Here is a 17,692-nt window from a genome sequence, read left to right as displayed (position 1 = left end):
CAAAAATTTCGGCTATGATAAGCAAATTTCATAAAAATCTCCAAAAATGCTTTCAAAAATTTTCGCAAAAAAAAAACAGCCTAAAACTCTAAATTTTATTTTGTAAAAATAGAATAATCACAAATTTTTTATTTTACTTAATTCATCATAAAAGAATCACTTTCATAGGCACCTAATTTGTTCAAACCGAAATTGATTAAATAAAATATTAAAAAAAGATAATTGTTGCTAAAATACAAATTAACATAATTTATTTATCTTTAAATATTTTTGATTTAAGACATTAACCATAGTGAAAGTGAAAGTAAAATATATAGATACATTTATAAAAATGTTATTATATAACATAGAGCTCCAGGGTCCTTTCGTAATCGCACTATTAATAAAAAATTACTTCAAATTTCAATTCATTTTTTTTTATAATTATCTATGGCATCGTCAGTAGCAAACATGCCTGCTAAATCTCAAGGTACGCAATCAAAGATCAGGCTGAAATACCAAATTGCCAAATTTGTCTGCCTACTTTCAGTAAGTTTTTAAGCTTTTTCTTTTGGACGGTGTTGTTGAAATTGCGTCACGCGGTAAGTTATGACTTGGCAAATCATTAATTGCACGCGAGCGCGGCAGTTATAAAGAGAGACTGTGCGCGCGTGAAAGAAACTGAAGCGCCTCAAAAATATCTTTTTCTCGCGTCCACTATTTTTAGAGCCACGGTCGTAAAATCACATTCAATTATCAGAATCATCATCGCCACGGCCGAATTTGATGAAGATCTCATCCTAGGTCTCCGCTCTGGCCACTGAATCACACCGCAAATATTTAGCTCAGCTGTTACGCAAATCGAACACTGGCTTCTCTCGGTCGGCCGTCCATTGTGTCAAACTCGCCAATTTCACTTTTAACTCGCAGTCAGACGGTTTGACCGCGCCACACAAATTTAGAGTTCGAATTGCTCAATCGACGCCTTTTTAAGAAATGAAAATTTTCCTACTTCCGATCACATTTCACGAAATTTTAAGCAGTTTATTTGTTTCCCGAGGGAATACATCCCTCGATTTTGTTACGTAAGTTTTTAATTTTTACTACATTTTACAATAATCTATACCAATGACAGTATTTTTGTGACCAGCATTTGCCACTAAAACGGCTTAAACTATCAATAAGTAATTAAACGTGAAGCTATATTTTCATATTTTTTTCACTCAAGAATCAAATCTAAATAAAAGTGATTTTTTTATTGTAGAAGTTCACGATTGAGGGTTGATTCAAGGGGATTTGAGTTAAAAGACGACTTTTCATCGATGAGGTTTTTTTTAAGAGCAGGATTTTGTTTTTCTTTAGCAAGAAGCAACTCACAGAACTCATCGGTGAAAAGTCGTGTTTAAATTCAAATCACCATGATTTTTTTATTTCAGGAATTCTAATTTCTCAATTTTTAGTGCTTAAAATTACTGAAAAATCAAAATCAATATTCTTTTCCTTGATAATAAGCTAACGGGTGCCATGAGCAAAAAAAATATATTCTTTGAGTGGAATAAAATCTTATTATTAAAAAACACAAAAATATAGATTTCAGGGATTGCATATCATAATAATTTGCATAATAATGTCTATCCACATTATTGCAAAGAACTTTGAAGTTCTCACTGAAGTCGAAAATATAAAATATAAAATTTAATATTTTTAAAATAGAAATTTTTGGAATATAATGCCAAAAATAAATTTAATTGATCAAGAAACCACTGAAAGTGTAATTTGAAAAGGGTTTTAGCTAATTTTTGGATTTGTTTGGTTTGATTTTTAAGTGGTTTAAATTATTAAAACTCATTGAGGGTCAATGTTAATTAATTGAAAATCAGTGTCTTTCTGATCAGTTGTATGTGTGAGATTTAGTAATGGTAAAAACTAAACTTATTGTAAATTTAAAAAATTATCAATTTTTAATTAACTATAAGCGCATTTTTAGAAAAGACTTGTAAAACACATATCATCAAATTCAACGCACTGATTCAAATAACCTGCAATTTAAATTAAATTACTTAATAAAACTAGAAAAGGTTGATTCGGTTTTCGCTAGAAGCTTAAAATTGTATAATTCAATATAGTAATTTTTCACAAGTAATGTCTTACTTTTTTTACTTACTCTTCAGAAATCATTATAATTGTTAATTTTGTTGTTTACTTGTCAAATTTTTTCAATTATTAAAATCTGAAGACGTGAATTTTTTTCTATTGCAAACTTTTTCATTTTGTATTTTTCCCCTCAATTTTTAGGAAGATGATCCTCCGCGATGTCCGCGCGTGTCGTTGGCCAGAATCGTTGTGTCCCAGAGCGTGGTTGCGGCGGGACGCGTGGAGCGCCTGCTGTCGGCCGTGCCAGGTATTTTCTTTCGTTTTTGTCGCGCCCTCGGCGTGTTAAAAAATAAATCCTGCTCGCGGTTGTCGCGAGCGCCACTCTCGAAATTAGACTTTGGCACGTTTGCTTGCCACGAATTATGACCGCGAATATAAAATATGCGCCGGTGTCGGAAAGTGCTTTTTATTGACAGGCAGCTGCCGACGCTTTTCACCGAAAATTGAAACTGTAAAATAAAAACTTGTTTTCCGCAGAGCGTGTGGTGAAATTGATGATTTGTCCGCGGATTGAAGAAGATCTCAGATTGGATTTGCTGCAAACGGTCGCGATGCAGCAGCCGCTCCACCAACTGATGGAAACGCTTCTCGAAGAATTGCGGATCGTTGCCAGCACCGACGGCGCCACTGCTGTACTTGGTAAATTTTTTTATTTACCTAAAATTTACAAAAAATCTAATAAATTTATAAAAATAATCATAAACTTCTAGAAAAATGTTAAATGGACTGAAAATTTAATTTAAAATTATTTTTATTTAAAATATTATTCAAGTTTTTTTTTTTAATTCAAAAATGAACTACAAAATTATATTAAAAATGCTTTATTTTTTTATCATTTCTTCACATAAAAAATAGAAATTCTCAATACAGGGTTTAAATGAGCAATAGAAATAGTTTATTAAAATCAAAATTTTTATCTAAATAATAATGCATTTAATATTATTATTATTAATTTTCACCAATCCAACTAAATATAAATACTTGTTTTGGTCTTTTTCTTATTGAATAAAATAATAATTTCAGACATTTTGAGGCTAATCCTATTACAAACAGACGATAAGCTAGAAAAAGACGAAATTCTAAGCCCTCATATATCTTGGCTTCACCATAAACTGAGTCACTGCTTGATGTCTCGAGATGCCGTTTTGCAGGTGAGAGGTTTAAATAAGGATTCGTTTTATTTTCTTTGCAATTCTAAATCTGGTCAATGCAATGCGACATGAAGTTTTCAGCAGTGAATTTCACCAAGTGTCTGGTGTGTCAAAATGAGTCACACGCCAACTCGGTCCTGCAGCATGGAGATCTGTGTGACGCAATGATGGACCCCCTTCTCAGCTACGACACTAATGTAGTTAGGTATGACAATTATTTATGACGAACGATACTTTAATTTTATATCAACTTCTTAATTAGTTTTCATTTCTTTATAAATTGCTTATGATTAATTAAAAAAAAATTAAATCGGAATATACAATTTTTTTTAATAACTTCACTTTCTTTTTATTAATTTTTACAGAGCAACTTTGAGCATGTTGTCCGAGTTGAGCACAAACGCCCAAATTTACCAAGATAATAAGGCCAAAGTCTTCCTGAAAAGTATCATGGCGAAACTTGAAAAAACCTGTGATGATTTTGACAACAGTTTCTGCTGCGTCCGACTGCTGGGCCAACTTGTTCAAAACGCCACCATTCACAATTGTGACATCCTCGAAGATTGCGCCAATGAGGTTAAAAAAAAACAAGCATTTTTTTCAATATATTTAAAAAAAAAACTGAATTTAGATTTTCGAACTAACGTGGCATCTGCTATTGTCAGAAGACGAAACCGTGAGTCACGCTGCTGCCCATTTGGCGTTGGATTTGATTTCTGCAAGGCAGATTCCTGGCGTCAAATGGAACGTGGACGTTCTGCATCTGGCCCAGCTGGCCATTGTCAAAGACGCCTGTCCCAAAGAGGACAGCGATTTGTGCAATTGTTTTACTCAAAGAGTGGCAATTAGCCTTATTTATTGGTATTTGTTCTAATAATTTTAATACAATTTTAATTTAAATATAATCAGGTTCAATGACGATGATGAGGATAAAATAAACGTTGAACTTGGAAAGTGGATGACTGAACAGATTGTAGAGCATGCTGCGAATTGTGCTCTTGTGAGATTTAAATTTTTTTTTTTTAATTTCACTTGGAATATTTTTACGGATATTATAGAACGCGGAATGCAGCAGTGGACGGAAAATTTTACGGCTCTCAAAAGCTGTAAAAACTTTGCTCTCTCCGAGGAAGTGGTCCGGAAAATTTGAGTTTGCCACGCAAATCGCCAATGTTGGATTCTTAGATTATTTTCTAAGCAACAAAGCACAGTCTCATATTTTATCATAATTTTTTTTATGTTCTGATAGTTTTATTTTAGTTTATCAATTGCTTGTGAGCCACTTTCGATGGTTTTGCAATTGCTCTGCGAAACTCATTTGGGCGTCAGCCTAGATTTGGAAATGCTGAATGAGCACCTGGTGCAGGGCTTTGCATCTTCTTACGACTTTGATTCTGCAAACATGCAACTATGCATTCTTTACTGCTGGGCCCTCCACTCATCGTCAGATAAGTATGACAGAAAAAACTTTTATTATCTTATAAATTTGGATTCTTTACTTAATTTTTACATTTTTCAGCCCAGCTCTGGCTGATGAAATTCCAAACGTGGCCAAATTCCTCAACTACTGCAACTACCGGTTCATTTCAAACCACATGGCCAAAGCTGCAGTTTTCGTCTTGGCTGTGGCTTCAAAGGGCCATGCAGGCAAATTACCTGATTGTGTGGTTCGACTGGTCTCTCGCTGGGCAGCTAACCCTGAAAGTCTATACACCGACCACGCCGTCTATGTCTCTTGGGTCCTGCAGTTGCAGCACCAACAAATTCCTCAAGAGTTTTTAATCTCAACAGTAGATAATTCAAATATGAGTTGAATTTTATTATTATTATCAACATTATCGATTTTGCAGCTTCAACGCTGGCTTTCTATGGATCGTCGCGACTCAGATGTTCTTTGCAGTTACGCGAATGCAACCATTTTTATGGTATTTCAGACCAGTTTCCAGTTTATTTTTTTAATTAAATGAATTACTTTAAGGAGGTAATGGTAGGCAGTGATAACATCACAGCGGCATTAGGAGCCATGGCCGCATTACATGAAGCCATCGAGTGTGAGGATGAGAAGTTACCTTTAACGGAATTACTCTGGATGAAACTTCCGAGCTACCTCATGAAGAAAAGCGCACAAAATTATGAAGGTTTGAGATAAAAAAAAATTCAGGGATATGTATATTTTGAGGTGTAATTATAATTTAATTATAGGAAATTATGGCCATGCATTGCTGTTGCGTCTTGCCATCTCAAATTTTCCTCAAGAAAACTGCGTCATGCCTTTGGAGGAGTCGTGGTCGGTCTTGCCAGAATTCATCGCCCAACTTCTTTTGCAAAAACCGGGAGATCGGAAGTGGTCCGTCAGTACACTGGATTCTGCTTTCACAATCGCCAACCACATCCTTGCCTCTTCTGATGAAGCAGACCTCAGCCAAAAGACAAGTATTATCACTCTAGATCTATTTTAATTTTTACTTATTAATGTAAAATATCCAGAACTCAAATTGTTCATTAAAGTGACAATTTTTCTTCCCTCTCTGGAGAAATTCATCAATTCCGAGCCAATATCAAGTGCTCACATTTCGGCTTTGGAGTTTGTGACTGCCTTAATCAACGCACATGAAAGCTGCCTCAAAAAAATGAATTCTCCTAAGGTTGGTTAAACCAAATCAAATTAAAATTTTCACTCTATGTTGAAATTATCAGGTCCTGGAGTGCATCAGTCTTGACTCGAAAGTTTTGCTCCAAGCCCTCCAGGCCAAGTCTCAAAGCTGTGAGCTCATTCGGGCTGTTATTTGTCTGGTAGACGCTATCATTTTGAGTAGCCCTTTATTGAACCACCTTGTGTCCATCAAAGTGGAGTCCAGCGAGGCTTTGGCCCAGTTTGCTGCTGAATTTTACAAACTAGTGCACTTGAGCATAGCGTTGGTAAATTGATTGGCCTTCAAGACAGAATAATATAATTAATTTTCAGCACCCTGGTTCTGAAATTGAGTCATCGGGGTGGAGTTGCTTGAGGCAGTTGCTATTGTGGGGAGTGGACAAGTGGCTGTGTCGGACGCCTTGGACACACCTGCTCTTGTGGACAGTGGAATTACCCTCGAAATCAGAGTTGGCCACGAGAAACATGTTGCTTTACTTGAAATCCTTTTTCAAAACTTTGGATGAGGTATTTTTGTTTCACCGAGTGGGTTTTATTGTTATATGTGTAAATTATTTTCAGAGTCATAAAATCAGAGTGCAAGGCAAGGAGAAACCCGTCGGAAGTGAAGCAAAATTGACAAACAAAACTGCCAAACGCCTGGTCGCCTGTGCTTCAAGCTTAGCCTACCTCCAAAATTGCAGGCGTGGAGTTTATGAAGTCCTTAAACTAGTGAGCTCTTTTGTTACATTTCTCTTTGATTTCATTACGATTTTTGTCTTAGGTACTAAAACTTGATTACGAGTTGCAAGAAGAAGTGAAGCTGTTGATCAGCTCGAAATTATCCGAGCTCAAGTACGGAGGTTGAATGCAGAACCGAGATATTCCACATTTTTTAAATAACTTGGTGTGATCTGATGATCAGATAATTAAGTATGATTTAGTTATCTTAGCAGAAAATGTCATAATATTACGAGGCCTTCTCAAGTTTAATTTCTAATAAATATTTTAACTGTAAAATGACTAATTTTTTTTAGCCTCCTTAATGACTAATTTTTTTTAGCCTCCTTAGCGAACATGCCCCAAAGTTTTTGAGAGAAATACAACTGGAAGTTTTAAAAGCCAAATCATCCTGCTCCATGAACACCAAGCTCATGAGTGCTGGAACTATTTATTCAGTAAAAATGATCCCATTTGTTTTTAAAAATTTGCCGGTTCCAGTTCTCCCGAATGTGAGTCCTGGGTATTTTAATCACATGACAAACTTTATTTAAATTTGCAGTTTCTGATCTCACATTGGAAAGTTCTGAAGACTTTATTCATAATTTTATTGTATTGCGGGAAGAAGCAAATTAAATTTATCATCAGCTAAATCATCAAAAGAAACAAGGAGGAAGCAGTAAAACTCAAGAGTGGTTGGGCTGAGATCAAAAATGGACCGGTCAATTGACGAATGATCTTGCAGGACAGCAACAGCACAATTTTACCTTGCTACCAGCCATGACATCCTTCGGTAAGTAAGATGGAGGTTCTTGAGGCAGTTGTTACTGTGGGGAGTGAACAAGTGGCTCTGTCAGATGCCACTTGTAAATGGTTATGTTAATTGTGATCTCCAATATCTCCATGTTCGTAAAAAAATAAATGATTTGGTTCTTTCATAAAAGTCCTAATATTACAACACTCTTGTAAAAGATCAATTGAATGGATATTTAATTTGAGTTTGATTGTTACAATTTTAGCCTCCTTCTGTGTGCCTTATAATAATTGTAAGAAGAGAGGGATGTGGCAATTTTAAGACAATCTGTTGTTATAATATCAATAGAAATAATTTGATTTGCCATTTAGTAAAGGCTATAAAAAATGTTAAACTTTTCAATTTTTGATTGTGGTTTTATTTGCGCTGACCTTCCAAAGCAATATATCTGCACCCGTAGCCTCTCACTGTTCAGTGTAGCACTCAGCAACTATCCTCAGACTCGGCAGTGGCGGTTTCAGAAGACTCAACCGGAGACGTAGGCCAAAAATGTTGGTAAAAACGAAGGCCTTCTCTGCAATTTCTCGATGTCCAGTCGCTGCCTTTTGATCAAGATGTCGTGCTCGGCTCTGTCTTCTTCAAAACGTTTCTTTCCAGCAACAGTTTGTTCTCAGCTTCTTGCACCTCCTCCCAACGCCGCTTCAAGTTGCGACGTTCAATTGCCAGGTCTATGGCAATGACTCCATGTTCTTTCAGCCACTCATCCAGGAGCCTATTCTTTTCTGCCCAGCTGCACGGAGGCAGACCCTGTTCCAGAAGAGCCTGCAGCTTCGGGTCCAGCTCACGGCTGCCTAAAAATTAAACCAATTTTTTAAAAAAAGCAGTTTAAAATTTTGAAAAATTCTTACGATCGTTGACCCTCGGATTTTTCCCATTGAGGGCCAAAAGCAGATATTTGACTGGCAGGTCCAAACGAGTTGCGTAGCCGCGCTGGACGTGCAGCTGCAGGACCTCGTCGAGGAAACCGAGTTTCACCGCTCCCCTATTGTCCTCAATGTCGACGTTTCTGACTGACCCGAGGCGATTTTCGGCCAGGACCGAACGAACAGTCTGGATCAGACTGTCGTATCCTAAAGTCATAGATTTAATAAATAAATTTTCGGTTTCATTTATATTTGCAATGTTCGAATGCTTAATACCAGCAAGATAGTCGACGTTCTTTGAGGGGTCTTTCGTGTTCAGAACGACAAGCGTGAGGGCGACACAGAAGGGAAGCTGGCTAATTTCCTCCACATACTTCGACGGCTCGTGGAAGAACTAAGGATAGTAGAACTTTATTTTTGTTATGTGTAAATTACTTTCAGAGTCATAAAATCGGAGTGCAAGGCAAGGAGAAATTCGTCGGAAGTGAAGCAAAATTGACAAACAAAACTGCCAAACGCCTGGTCGCCTGTGCTTCAAGCTTGGCCTACCTCCACAATAGCAGGCGTGAAATTTACGAAGGCCTTAAACTAGTGAGCAATTTTGTCAAATTTCTCTTTGAGAATTTACATCAAATTTTTTTGTCCAATTAACTTGTAAGGTACTTAAACTGTATTACGAGTTGCAAGAAGAAGTGAAGAAGTTGATCAGCTCGAGATTATCCGAGCTCAAATACGGAGGTTGATTTCAGAACCAAAATTACTATTGTCATTCCACATTTGATAAATTTCTTGGTGTGATCTAATGATCAGAAAATAAAGTAGTAGTAGTAGTTATTTTAGCAGACAATAATGTCATAATATTACAAGCCTTGTCTCAAATTGAATTTCTAATAAATATTTTAATAATGTTTACAACAAAATACTTGGTAATTGTTACAATTTTAGCCTCCTCTGTGCCTATTAAAAAGAAAGAGATCTGGCAATTTTAAGACAATCATTCTGTTATAATACTAATTGTTAGATATTTAAAAGTTAAACATAAAAAAGTTCAGAAGCCACTCCAACTTTTGCCTTTTCTTTCAGATCTCATGTCCTCAGCCCTGTCCTTTTCCAAAATTTACCTTTTCAGCAAAATATGATTCTCACTTTCTTGCACCTCCTCCCAACGCCGCTTCAGGATGCCTCGTTCTATTCCCAGGTCTAACAAATCAAGACCCTGCTGCCGGAGACGCTCATTCAATGTTCTATTCTTCAAATCCCAGCTGCATGTCGGCAGGCCTTGTTCCAAAAGCTCCTGCAGCTTGGGGTCCAGCTCACGGCTCCCTAAAAATTAAACCAATTTTGAAAAAAGCAGTTAAAATTTTGAAAAATTCTTACGATCGTTAACCTGAGGCTTCCTTCCATTCAGGGCCAGGACAAGGTACTTGATATGAGCGTCCAATCGAGCAGCATAGCCCCGATGGATCAAAAGCTGAAGAGCGTCATCCAGGTATAGTCAATCTTCATGAGGCCCTCGTTGTCCTCAATGTTGATTATCTTGACAGACCCGCCGCGATTGTTGTTCAGAAGCGATTTCACGCTTTGGGTCGTCTTGTCGTGTCCTAATGTCATGGATTCATAAAAAAAATTTCGTTTCATATAAATTTATAAATGTTTGAAGGCTTACCTGCGTGGTAATCAACATTGATGGACGGTTCCTTCGTGTTAACGACGAGAATAGTCAGGCCGACTGCCAAGGGCAGCTGGCTTATCTCCTCGTCGTACTTTGAAGGCTCATGGAAGTTCTGGATGCCTCCGGCAGCAGCAAGGCACACCTGCGGGATGACAACAACTGCAGCCGAGTCGGTGATCATGTCGGTTGAATTCGCGAAAATATGTTTCAGAAGCAAGCTGAGGAAAGGCAAGCGCGGAATTCCGGTTGGGATCGTCGGTTAGCAGTTTGAATTTGAAAATTTTATAACTGATTGTTGGTTATGGTCAACTGCGTTGTTGCAATTTCTGTGCCGTGACGTCACAGCGAATCAACCAATAAGAGCCCAACATTTGAAAAAGGTGAAACTTTCGACTGCAATTTTGGTTGAACGCGACCTGGGCGACGTTTGATTTCGATCAAAATAATAAAATAATAATAATTTAATTTTTTTTATAATTTAAATGGCCTAACGTCTCACTCAAGAGTTTTCCATAATTCGAAATGCCTCTCCGAGCAGTTCAGATTATGTCAAATCCTAGCCTAGCTCACCCGTTTCCAACCGTTTTCACGGCCGGGTCTATTAAAAGAGTCCTTGGGATTGTAGGTTTTCCACTTTCCTACATGACCCATTCTAATTTTTTCGAACATGTGGGCATATGGGCCTATCTTCAGCCAGTTCCCCTAATTTATGGATTTTCCATTTTTTTTTCTTTGCTAAAATACATAATTTTAATTAACAAATAAAATATGGATTTTTTTAATAGTGGGCAACACGCGCAACGTGTCCGCGGCGCAAATTGCATATTTGACAGATCTAAAAGGCGCTAATTTGATTTAACAACTGTTAATCAATTAAAAGCAACTGTTACTAAACTTTTTCTTTCAACAAATCGAGGTCCATTAATAAAGATACATTTACGATCATAATTTGCGAATAAATTAGATTTTTTTATCATTTTGATAAATAAGGAAATTTAATTTTAATCTGTAAGACAAAATTTCATTTTATTCAGTGGGCATATTTCATCTTTTATTTAACAAAATATACTCTATTATCTACGAAAGAAGAAGTAGGAGAATTAAAATAAATGTTATGCAAAATTTTGTTGGTGTGATGGAGAACGCAGAGTTTCCGATCCAAGGGCACCCTGGCAAAGGCCTCAGTCCAAAGTGATGCATAGAGAATCTCACTTGGTTTGGGAATCGACAGTCTTTTTCTGATCAACAAAAAAAAAATAATGAAACAAAATTGAAAGCCGAAATATTAATTAGTTGCATAGCTATGCAAGTAATTTTGAATATTTAATTATAATTTAATTAACAAAATTATAAGTTTTTTTTAATCCACTCATTCTTCGCGTTTATAATAATTATGAAAATGTTGGGAGTTTAAATTAAAATAATAAATAATAATCTCACCCAAACAACTTGTGTCTGTGGCTTGGACTCTGAGTAAAAAGTAAATTGGCTTGCACGCCTCCAAGCTCCAGTCAAAGCACGGCTGCGAAATGCGGAAGGTGAATTCCTTGTTGGCAGGGAGCGGCTGACACCGGTCTTGCACTTCGTCGCCCAAACTCCTGCCCTCGGCCTCGGGGCCACTGTCCAAGGCTGTCATAGGAGGCATGTCCCTTTCAACCAACGGCTGCGTCCGAGAAATGCAAACCACCAGGTCACCGTAGTTGGAATTTTTAAACTGCAACAATTTTTGTTTTCTTGAAAGTGTCTTATTATGTTCTGATTTTAAAAAAAAAAATATATATTAATTTGTTTTAAATGGGTGCATAAAATGATTACTTGGAAAAATATAGGATGCATCATTCAGGTTTTCTCTACAATTTTTTAAACTTTGTTTAATATTGCAAGGATTTTTTACACTTTTCTCTACCGAAAAAAAGGAAACCAAAATTTTGAATAGCATAAAACTTCATAAAACTTTGGCGTATTACGGACACACCGGACAAACAAATTAACCAATTATAATTATGCTATTATTAAATTATTATTCATATAAGAATATTTCTAGATCCACCTTTACTAATAATAAGGGGTCATTAATCTTAAAAATAAATTATGTTATTGTACTATTCTTCTTACTGTTACGCTAATTTTGTTTGTCCCCACAAGTTGCTCCCTTGGGATGCAGTAGATGCGAGGGTCGTCGACAGAAACATAATCTTCAAATCCTGGTCCTTTTGGCTCAACCGGCATCCATTCCTTCAAAGCTTGGCCGAGAAATGCATCCTTAACTAACGATGGACACATAGGAGGCAAAATACGTCCCGGAACTGAAATTATTTAATCTCATTTTTACTGGCTAAATTAAGAAACTGATTTTTTTGCATTGCGGAATAGGATTATTACATAAAATAGTAATATAAAACCGCACATATAAAATTTAAAAATTATAATTATTTACTTATGACGCAATCTTTACAGATCGAAAATAAATTAAACGGAAATAACATTTGTTACTTGCCATTTCCAACAAATTATTAATCTTAATTTTAAATTATAAGAACTAATCTTATTAAAAAGAGAAAATTATTTAAAAAAAATTAATATAATACAAAAGAAATATTCTTTCCCGTTGAAAAATTAACAAAGTCATTAAAAGTTTATATGTACCTGCTCGCAATCTTTCAATTAATTTTGGCATGTAGTTTTCCATGTCTGGGTTTGAAACTTGGATCACGTCATTCATTGGGTCGTCCACAAATGTTGAAAAGTCCTCTTTATTCCGCGACGTCACAAAGAAAAACTTGACGTCTGCACACAAAAAAGAAGAAATTAAATTATCTTGAACTCCATTTTCACTCCTTTAGTGAAAATTTAAAATTAAAAACGTGTTAATTAACTTCATCTTGCATTTTTTTTACCTGCTATTGGCAAAAAGTAATTATTCTAACATTTTTATTTCAATTTTTTAAATATTATCGCTTACGCGCTTAGGTATTTTATCCAATTTACAATTTTAAGAAGAATAAAGTATCATATTTATAAGTTTTAAATTCACCTGGCAAAATGGCTTTGAAAATTCTGTGTTCCTCTCTGGCGTTATCCATAACTGCTTGACTCATGGTGGCCGTCGGCGCCAAAACGACAACGGCCGTTCCGCGACTCGCGGCGGCCACGTTTTGTCCGACCCTGGCCTGTACTGCTCGTCGGTACAAGAGCGTCCTCTTCAACTCGCGAATAGTCTTTTCCAAATCAAGACCATTAGGCCCTGAAATAATAAAAAAATAATAAAATAATATAGTTTATTTTAAATAATAAATATCAAAGTTTAAAAAAAAATCACAAAATGTAGCCTGTGAAAAAAATTTTGAGGGATAATTTTTACCAGTTTAATAGATAATTTAATTTAAAAGTTCAATATTTGTTACAGATTCTTTCACTCACAATTTGTTGCATTTTGCGCTCTCAAGACTGAATATGTGGAGAGCCTGGTGAAATTCACCATCATTTCTCCCGTGTACCCGTTCATAACAGCGATCGCACTGCCAAACTCGGAAACGTCGATGTGTCTGTCCACAACTCTAAGATTTTAAAATAATTTCTTAATGATTACAAACAATCTTAATTGTAAATTCAACGAACCCAATGACCCTTTGCGCCTCCCACTTGGTCCACGTTCCGTCCAAAACTAGCACAGCTTCCACCCGAGGAATTGGAAGTGGCACTTCGGGACATGAAAAGTACTCCGAGTCTTTGATCATGACGTTTTCAGTAAAGCGAACGCCCGCTTTGACGGCGTCGTTCGCGAATTTCTTCAAAGTACTCTGGTCCATGGGGACGACGTTGATGTGGTTGTACAACACGGACACAAAACTCTCGGTCTTATGAAAATTATTTTGACATATTTTCAAAATTAGAGTTAATTGTTTTCTAACCTGTTCGTTGAGTTTGTCAAAGGAAATGTATTGCTTGTAAAGTTCCTGCCGTCGGCACGCTTTGATCTCCGCGTCGAAACAAACGCCTCGCTCCGAGTAGTACATTTCCAGCACCTGCGACAGCCGCAACTTGCTCTGCACCTCCAACCACCGCGGTAAATTTTCACCAAGAATTATCCCTAAGAAAGTTTAAATTCAAATCATTGGAAATCATATTGTTAATTTTCATTAATTAGTTAAAATTAATAAAATAATGACAATGCTGTTAAATTTGAATTTATATTTTAAATATTTCTATCAATTATATTGAGAAGCTCAAGAGTTTTTGCAGGAAAAAAAATGTGTAATTTTCTTTTTTAAATTTGAATAAAACAAACCATCAATTCCTCCGAGCAGTTCAGATTCTGTCAAATCCCAGCTCTCCCGTTCCCATCCGTTTTGAACGCCCATCCATGGGTCCATGTAAAGAGCCCTTGGGATGGCAGAATCGTTCCACTTTCCTCCAGGACCCATTCTCATTTTGTCAAACGTTAAGGCTCTCGGACCTTGATAAACTGCCACTTCAGCCAGGTCCCCTAATTTATGGATTTATGATAATTTCAAATTCAAACTATATATAATTTGTTTATTTAATTGTTATCAGTTATTATTTAAAATGGAAATTATTAAATGTCCTCTCGCTCTCCATAGTAAATTTTTATTTTTGAATACAGAAGAACTTCATAACCGGAATTACAAACACTTGATAGATTAAAATCTGAAATTTAAGGTCCAATATATGAATATTCAATGTTTTTGGTTGAACTTTAAACGAACACCCCCTTAAAATGGCAAAATTTCCTGCAAGGGCTCAGTAAAAGTGTGAATTTCAACACTCGATGTGCATATTATTATAAATATTATATTTTAACATCTGGCTAATGAAAAAATTTTACAATCCATAATTATTTTGTGGTGCTAGAATTTAAAATTATAATTTCCTGAGTCATTCATCGTTAATTTAAAAACAATATCCTGCTCTTTAATGTCTCGGCTGCGTCCTGCAACCATAATTCATGAGCTGTGATTATTTCAACAAAAAATTAGTACAACAATTGATTTTCAGGTTTTTTTAAATTAATATTAATAATTATAATGTACACCAGGATATTTTTTCTATGAAACAATTAACAACAAAAAACCTTATTCATGGAAAACATTAATTTAAATTTAAACATGAAACACGCCTTGAGCGTGAAATTCTTCTAAAAAAAAAACTCTTTTTTGTTTAATTTTTCTTAGTTTAATTTCAGAAAAATTACCGTCTTATTTGTTGCTTAAAATTTTGACTTTTTTTAATAAGAGAGAAAAAGTCCAAACCTGCGAGAGACGCAGCCCATTTGTTGTCGAGCGCCTCCGAATGTTCCTCGCCTGAGGCCACGTGGTCCATGAGCATGGAAAGCGGCACCCTTTGCCGCTGCAGGGCGGCGGCTATTGAGGCGAGCACGGTGCCGGCGTTGACGTTGCCCCAGGGGGTCCACACGACCCCGTTCTCGATGGGACACCGACTCACGGTGGCACTCAAAGGCGACGCGTCCTTTTCTTCGTCCTCGTCGTCGCGCCATTCGCTCCAAGACCTGTTCCTGTTGCGGGGCCGCGCGTTCTGCTTCACGTCCGCGTTCACTCCAATGTTTCGGCCGCCAATTTGTTCCGGGCAAATCTCAAATTCGTCGCCCCGCTCCCAAGGGCTTACTGAACTGGACAACATGAAGTGCAACGTGCACTAAAAAAAAATGCAATTAATTAAGAAAAAAAATATAAAAAGAAAAAATAAAATTCTGATTCTAAATTCCTGGAAAGTTTTTAATTTAATAAAAATATAATTTTGAGATAATGAGTAATGTTCTGTAATAAAAACATTTGATTATTAATTTATTAATTATTATTTGTTGATTATATAAAATATGACTTTTAATCTAACTAAACGTGGCTAGAATTTAAAAATCTTTTATTTCTTGATAAAAAAAATTAAATTGTGTAATTCTGCGATTCTTGATAAAAACCAAGACTTTTTATAACTTCTTCACTGAGGAAGAAACTTTCTCATAAATATCTGGCCTATTTTGAGACATATTTAATGGACTTTTTCTTTTTCCCCCACATAATTCAATTTTATTCTTGCTACTGTTCAAAATGGAAATTATTATTTAAATTACACTATCTCTGCTTAGGGTTTTATTAAAACTGATATTCTATTCAAAAGATCCTCTTTGACAACAATTTTTTTTGCAGGCATCAATTTTTTCAAGAGAAAAACGGCTTTTAGTACAATAAAGTTTCAAAATTTAATAAAATTACTAATATTTCATTTTAAAATTTAGCCTTAAAAATTTCCTTCGTTTATTGTTTTTACCATGACTAATTATTTGTATTTTTGTTATTTTTACACCTTTTAATATTATTTTAATTAATTAGTACCTTTTCAAAATCGTATAGACCCTCATCCGGCAGGTAGTTTCCAGGTGAAATGAGGTTTTCCTTGAGTACCTTGAATTTCGGGTACTGTCGTCCACTCGCTTTGAAGGGAATGACGCCGGGCGTCCAGGGGATTTCGGGCGCTCGCTGGATTCCGTCGACGCGATATCTGTGAAAAATTAGAACGGAATTACGCGGGTCGTTAGTTAAAAACATTTGTCTCGCTCATACTGATAGAGAAGCGCCGCCGTGAGGGATCGCATGTCCATATTTAGTCCGCCGGCTCGCTCGATTTTAGCGATCATCGCGATCAAAGAGCTCATGGTGGACGGAAGTCGCGACGCCCGGTTGTAAAGGGTCTTGTTTTCGTAACATACTAACAGGTTGTTCGGGATGTTTAAACCTATATTCGGTGCCACACCTTCAAAAGCTGAGAAAATAAATAGTAAAATAATGAAAAATATAATTATGTAATAAAAAAATAAAAATTTCTATTTGTTTTAAAGAATATTGTTTACCAACGAAAAATTTCAATTCATTCTTGCTGAAAAAGCAAATTATTTAATTAAATAAATTTATGTATTTAAAATTAATTTCAAATAATAACTATTTCAATCTATAAAAAGCTCTTTTGATATGAAGTATTTACGTCGCAGTTGTAAATTGAAATAATCATTTCAACAATATGAAATGAATCGCTCTGTATAGGAATTTTGAAACGTACCTGCACACAATGGTGATAAAATAATTAGAAAAAATTGACTGAAGAGGATGAAACGTCCCATCTGCACTCTTGCGTGTTTCATCTTCGTAATTAGAATCGTAAGCATTATTATATGTTCAAAACTATATTTAAAGTGATCAGTGTCATCACGCGCTGCAGTTTTATGATCACTATGAAAATACTATGCTGCTCGTCCGCTCTGTCTTGCTCTTCTGAACGAAATCTCTTCGGGAGGTGTTTGCAGGTCATAGTCTCGTGATAAGATAACTTCTTCTTGTTTCGGATGAGCCGCGCAACTGATATCAGAGATAATAAAAATTGTGACGTGCTTCATTCGGCTCTTGAAATTGCACCAGAAATCCTTCCGGAATGAATTTTGAGTGATTCATTCATTAAAAGTTAATGATAAAAGCACGATTTCAAATGCATAAACAAGCGTTCAAAACAATAATATTATGACACTAAAATGTTCTCCTAGATTTTTCCAAATAATTTTGCTGTTTTGCAAGATTAAAAATTAAAATTATAATCAAACCATTTTATTTTTTTTATAATTCATGCACTAGAAACCGCTAGAAACATTTAATTTTTTCTAATTTGTGTTCACATTTATAATGG

The 17,692-nt window shown here is 35.8% G+C and overlaps 3 protein-coding genes across 7 annotated transcripts in view; 1 reads left to right on the top strand and 2 right to left on the bottom strand.

Annotated features, from left to right (window-relative positions):
- Positions 1–7,799, top strand: part of LOC132201719 (uncharacterized) — a 45,325-nt gene extending 37,526 nt beyond the window's left edge. Inside the window, exons 6-25 of one of the 5 annotated variants that reach the window (XR_009442299.1) lie at positions 2,275–2,380; positions 2,611–2,772; positions 3,157–3,284; positions 3,359–3,489; positions 3,650–3,860; positions 3,916–4,145; positions 4,194–4,284; positions 4,343–4,494; positions 4,545–4,736; positions 4,804–5,074; positions 5,135–5,209; positions 5,263–5,422; positions 5,487–5,717; positions 5,772–5,929; positions 5,982–6,203; positions 6,250–6,444; positions 6,499–6,648; positions 6,701–6,849; positions 6,980–7,148; positions 7,199–7,797. Coding sequence is in view for 1 of the 5 variants with exons in the window: in XM_059628139.1 (XP_059484122.1) it covers positions 2,275–2,380; positions 2,611–2,772; positions 3,157–3,284; positions 3,359–3,489; positions 3,650–3,860; positions 3,916–4,145; positions 4,194–4,284; positions 4,343–4,494; positions 4,545–4,736; positions 4,804–5,074; positions 5,135–5,209; positions 5,263–5,422; positions 5,487–5,717; positions 5,772–5,929; positions 5,982–6,203; positions 6,250–6,444; positions 6,499–6,648; positions 6,701–6,784 (2,949 nt within the window). In the remaining 4 variants the exon portion in view is untranslated. Of the gene's footprint in view, positions 1–2,274; positions 2,381–2,610; positions 2,773–3,156; positions 3,285–3,358; positions 3,490–3,649; positions 3,861–3,915; positions 4,146–4,193; positions 4,285–4,342; positions 4,495–4,544; positions 4,737–4,803; positions 5,075–5,134; positions 5,210–5,262; positions 5,423–5,486; positions 5,718–5,771; positions 5,930–5,981; positions 6,204–6,249; positions 6,445–6,498; positions 6,649–6,700; positions 6,948–6,979 lie in introns of those variants that run through there. The other 4 variants (XR_009442301.1, XR_009442298.1, XR_009442300.1 and 1 more) reach the window with 4 other exon arrangements.
- Positions 7,800–7,807: 8 nt separating this feature from the next.
- Positions 7,808–10,166, bottom strand: LOC132201868 (uncharacterized). The gene is made up of 6 exons (XM_059628401.1): positions 9,980–10,166; positions 9,496–9,636; positions 9,435–9,454; positions 8,590–8,707; positions 8,299–8,520; positions 7,808–8,241 (listed from the first exon to the last, which is right to left on the bottom strand). The coding sequence occupies exons 1-6, from the start codon at positions 10,164–10,166 to the stop codon at positions 8,000–8,002; spliced, it is 930 nt and encodes a 309-aa protein (XP_059484384.1). The 3' UTR covers positions 7,808–7,999.
- An 824-nt stretch (positions 10,167–10,990) lies between these two features.
- On the bottom strand, positions 10,991–17,296 carry LOC132199818 (uncharacterized). Its single transcript, XM_059624849.1, has 13 exons — positions 17,075–17,296; positions 16,582–16,780; positions 16,354–16,519; positions 15,256–15,658; positions 14,274–14,471; positions 13,897–14,075; positions 13,604–13,842; positions 13,406–13,542; positions 13,020–13,229; positions 12,632–12,772; positions 12,101–12,291; positions 11,426–11,699; positions 10,991–11,223 (listed from the first exon to the last, which is right to left on the bottom strand). Exons 1-13 carry the CDS (start codon positions 17,178–17,180, stop codon positions 11,063–11,065), a joined length of 2,604 nt encoding a protein of 867 aa, XP_059480832.1. The 5' UTR covers positions 17,181–17,296; the 3' UTR covers positions 10,991–11,062.
- Positions 17,297–17,692: the final 396 nt, after the last annotated feature.

The sequence above is a fragment of the Neocloeon triangulifer genome, unplaced genomic scaffold (genome assembly GCF_031216515.1).
Source record: "Neocloeon triangulifer isolate White Clay Creek 2 clone unplaced genomic scaffold, ASM3121651v1 ptg000014l, whole genome shotgun sequence".
NCBI lineage: Eukaryota > Metazoa > Arthropoda > Insecta > Ephemeroptera > Baetidae > Neocloeon > Neocloeon triangulifer.
Note: the sequence above shows the minus strand (reverse complement) of the source record. Positions and strands in the feature narration are given on the sequence as shown.

Excerpts from the sequence above, each read along its gene's own strand:
- LOC132201868 (XM_059628401.1), bottom strand. The coding sequence starts at position 10,166 with ATGATCACCGACTCGGCTGCAGTTGTTGTCATCCCGCAGGTGTGCCTT. Across the intron at positions 9,637-9,979 it reads CAATGTTGATTACCACGCAG|GGAGCCGTGAGCTGGACCCC; the intron begins GTAAGCCTTCAA and ends TTTAATTTTTAG. Across the intron at positions 8,708-9,434 it reads AATCATATTTTGCTGAAAAG|TTCTTCCACGAGCCGTCGAA; the intron begins GTAAATTTTGGA and ends TACTATCCTTAG.
- LOC132199818 (XM_059624849.1), bottom strand. The coding sequence starts at position 17,180 with ATGCTTACGATTCTAATTACGAAGATGAAACACGCAAGAGTGCAGATG. Across the intron at positions 15,659-16,353 it reads GTCTATACGATTTTGAAAAG|TGCACGTTGCACTTCATGTT; the intron begins GTACTAATTAAT and ends ATTTTTTTTTAG. Across the intron at positions 14,076-14,273 it reads ACTGCTCGGAGGAATTGATG|GGATAATTCTTGGTGAAAAT; the intron begins GTTTGTTTTATT and ends AAACTTTCTTAG.